General features: G+C 47.4%; 2 protein-coding genes across 2 annotated transcripts in view; one reads left to right on the forward strand and one right to left on the reverse strand.

Moving 5' to 3' along the window:
* The window catches only part of T265_05672 (hypothetical protein), a gene marked incomplete at both ends in the record, with an annotated part of 16,219 nt that extends 15,917 nt beyond the window's left edge, over nucleotides 1-302 (reverse strand). Inside the window, one exon of the mRNA XM_009170737.1 lies at nucleotides 278-302. Coding sequence (XP_009169001.1) covers nucleotides 278-302 — 25 coding nt within the window. The remainder of the gene's footprint in view (nucleotides 1-277) is intronic.
* T265_05671 (hypothetical protein) overlaps nucleotides 1-1,472 on the forward strand; it is a gene marked incomplete at both ends in the record, with an annotated part of 28,751 nt that overhangs the window by 25,261 nt on the left and 2,018 nt on the right. Inside the window, one exon of the mRNA XM_009170736.1 lies at nucleotides 800-920. Within this exon, the coding sequence (XP_009169000.1) occupies nucleotides 800-920 (121 nt within the window). The remainder of the gene's footprint in view (nucleotides 1-799; nucleotides 921-1,472) is intronic.

The following is a 1,472-nucleotide window of genomic DNA, read 5'->3' on the forward strand; positions in this document are numbered from 1 at the left end:
TGTGCGTACATTAAATTGGAGCTGGCAAAATGTGGGGCGGAGCTTAACTTTTCGCACATGTAAGTTCGCATTGGTTTTGCGTACCTGAAATTGGAGCTGGCAGGATGTGGGGTGGGCTTATCTGGAGAAGTTGCCTATCCGATTAGTTTACACAAGTGCGTGTCCACCGATCAGAGAGCAGCTTGTGGAATGACTGGGCATGGGACTCAGTTGTTTGCTTACCCGGTACAAGACGGACCTGTTCAGCTGCATGTACACAATGCACCCGTTTACTTACCTTCTTGTTTTCCGATGCCCAGCATAGATACTCATTTTAGGTAGCACTAAGTACTAATTGCTGGTAGTGAGTGAAACCCCTCAATACCACAGTAACGCTTGCGATTTTATGATGTAGTCACTGAGCCCCTGTGTCGTTTGATCAGAAATACGGTTGTCAGTTGAGAATCCACCGGGCCCCAGTGGAACTCCCGCTATAGTCTCCTCTTCTACGTGACAGGAGTAAGACATCTTTTAGCACGTTCCATACGGACGCTGCAAACACGGTCGGGTTCGCACTTGATTCATTTTGTGAGTACTCGTTTAGCTGTGACACCCTTTGGTGCCTAGCTGCCAAGCCACCCAAAGGATGCACGAGGGCTGAAATACTGCCTGGTTACCCAAGCCTGGACAGGGGAAGTCGAGAGGCAGAGGTCTGGCTCTTCTTCGTCGTCCGATATGGTTTCATAGTCCGATCACGAGGCCGCATTTTAATCTGCACTGATGGATTGTCTTCTCTTCTTTCTACCTTTCATTTTTTTAGCGACTCAGAGGGAACAAGTCCATATGGGTTCGCCTCCAGACTGCACAAAAAACCACTGACCAACGCGTTCCGACGATTTCGGTTCTTTCATCCAGATCGCTACGACTATGCGAAAGCCCAAGTCAGTCGTTTTTCCTCGATTTCTTGGGTTCAGTGCTTTCGGCGTTACTGTATGCGGTAATCACTAGACAAACCTGTTTTTCATGAGAACGAAGAAGGTAGCGAACAACGCTTGTTTTCTGTGATTGCTCCTCTTGGCTAATACATCACAAAGTTATTGTAGTAGAAATCACGTTTTAAAAGGCCAAGATCGGGGCTACATACACTTTAGAGAAATAGAAATCAAAGGGAAGGGGGGTTGGATGATGGATTGGTCAATGGGTCACGGAATCAGGTAAGTGACGTCAATGTCAGACAGATTTGTGGGATCGGATGTTTCGTAGGCCCGTTCAAGTTCAGAGGTCACACAAGTTTCTTTTGAATGCAAAGTTGTGGATGCAGCAGTCGGATTCCAATCGCTTCTGCGATCGATAGTAGTTTGGATCGAACCAGTCGTGATCGGTTCAAATGTACCCGGTATATGATGGTGAAGGCTTGCTCCTTGTCTATGATATGACAGGTTTCGGCCAAGTGTGCTGCAATCGCGCTTGAGCCTGGTTTCTTTCCACTACCA

Source organism: Opisthorchis viverrini (genome assembly GCF_000715545.1).
Source record: "Opisthorchis viverrini unplaced genomic scaffold opera_v5_111, whole genome shotgun sequence".
Taxonomy (NCBI): Eukaryota; Metazoa; Platyhelminthes; class Trematoda; order Opisthorchiida; family Opisthorchiidae; genus Opisthorchis; species Opisthorchis viverrini.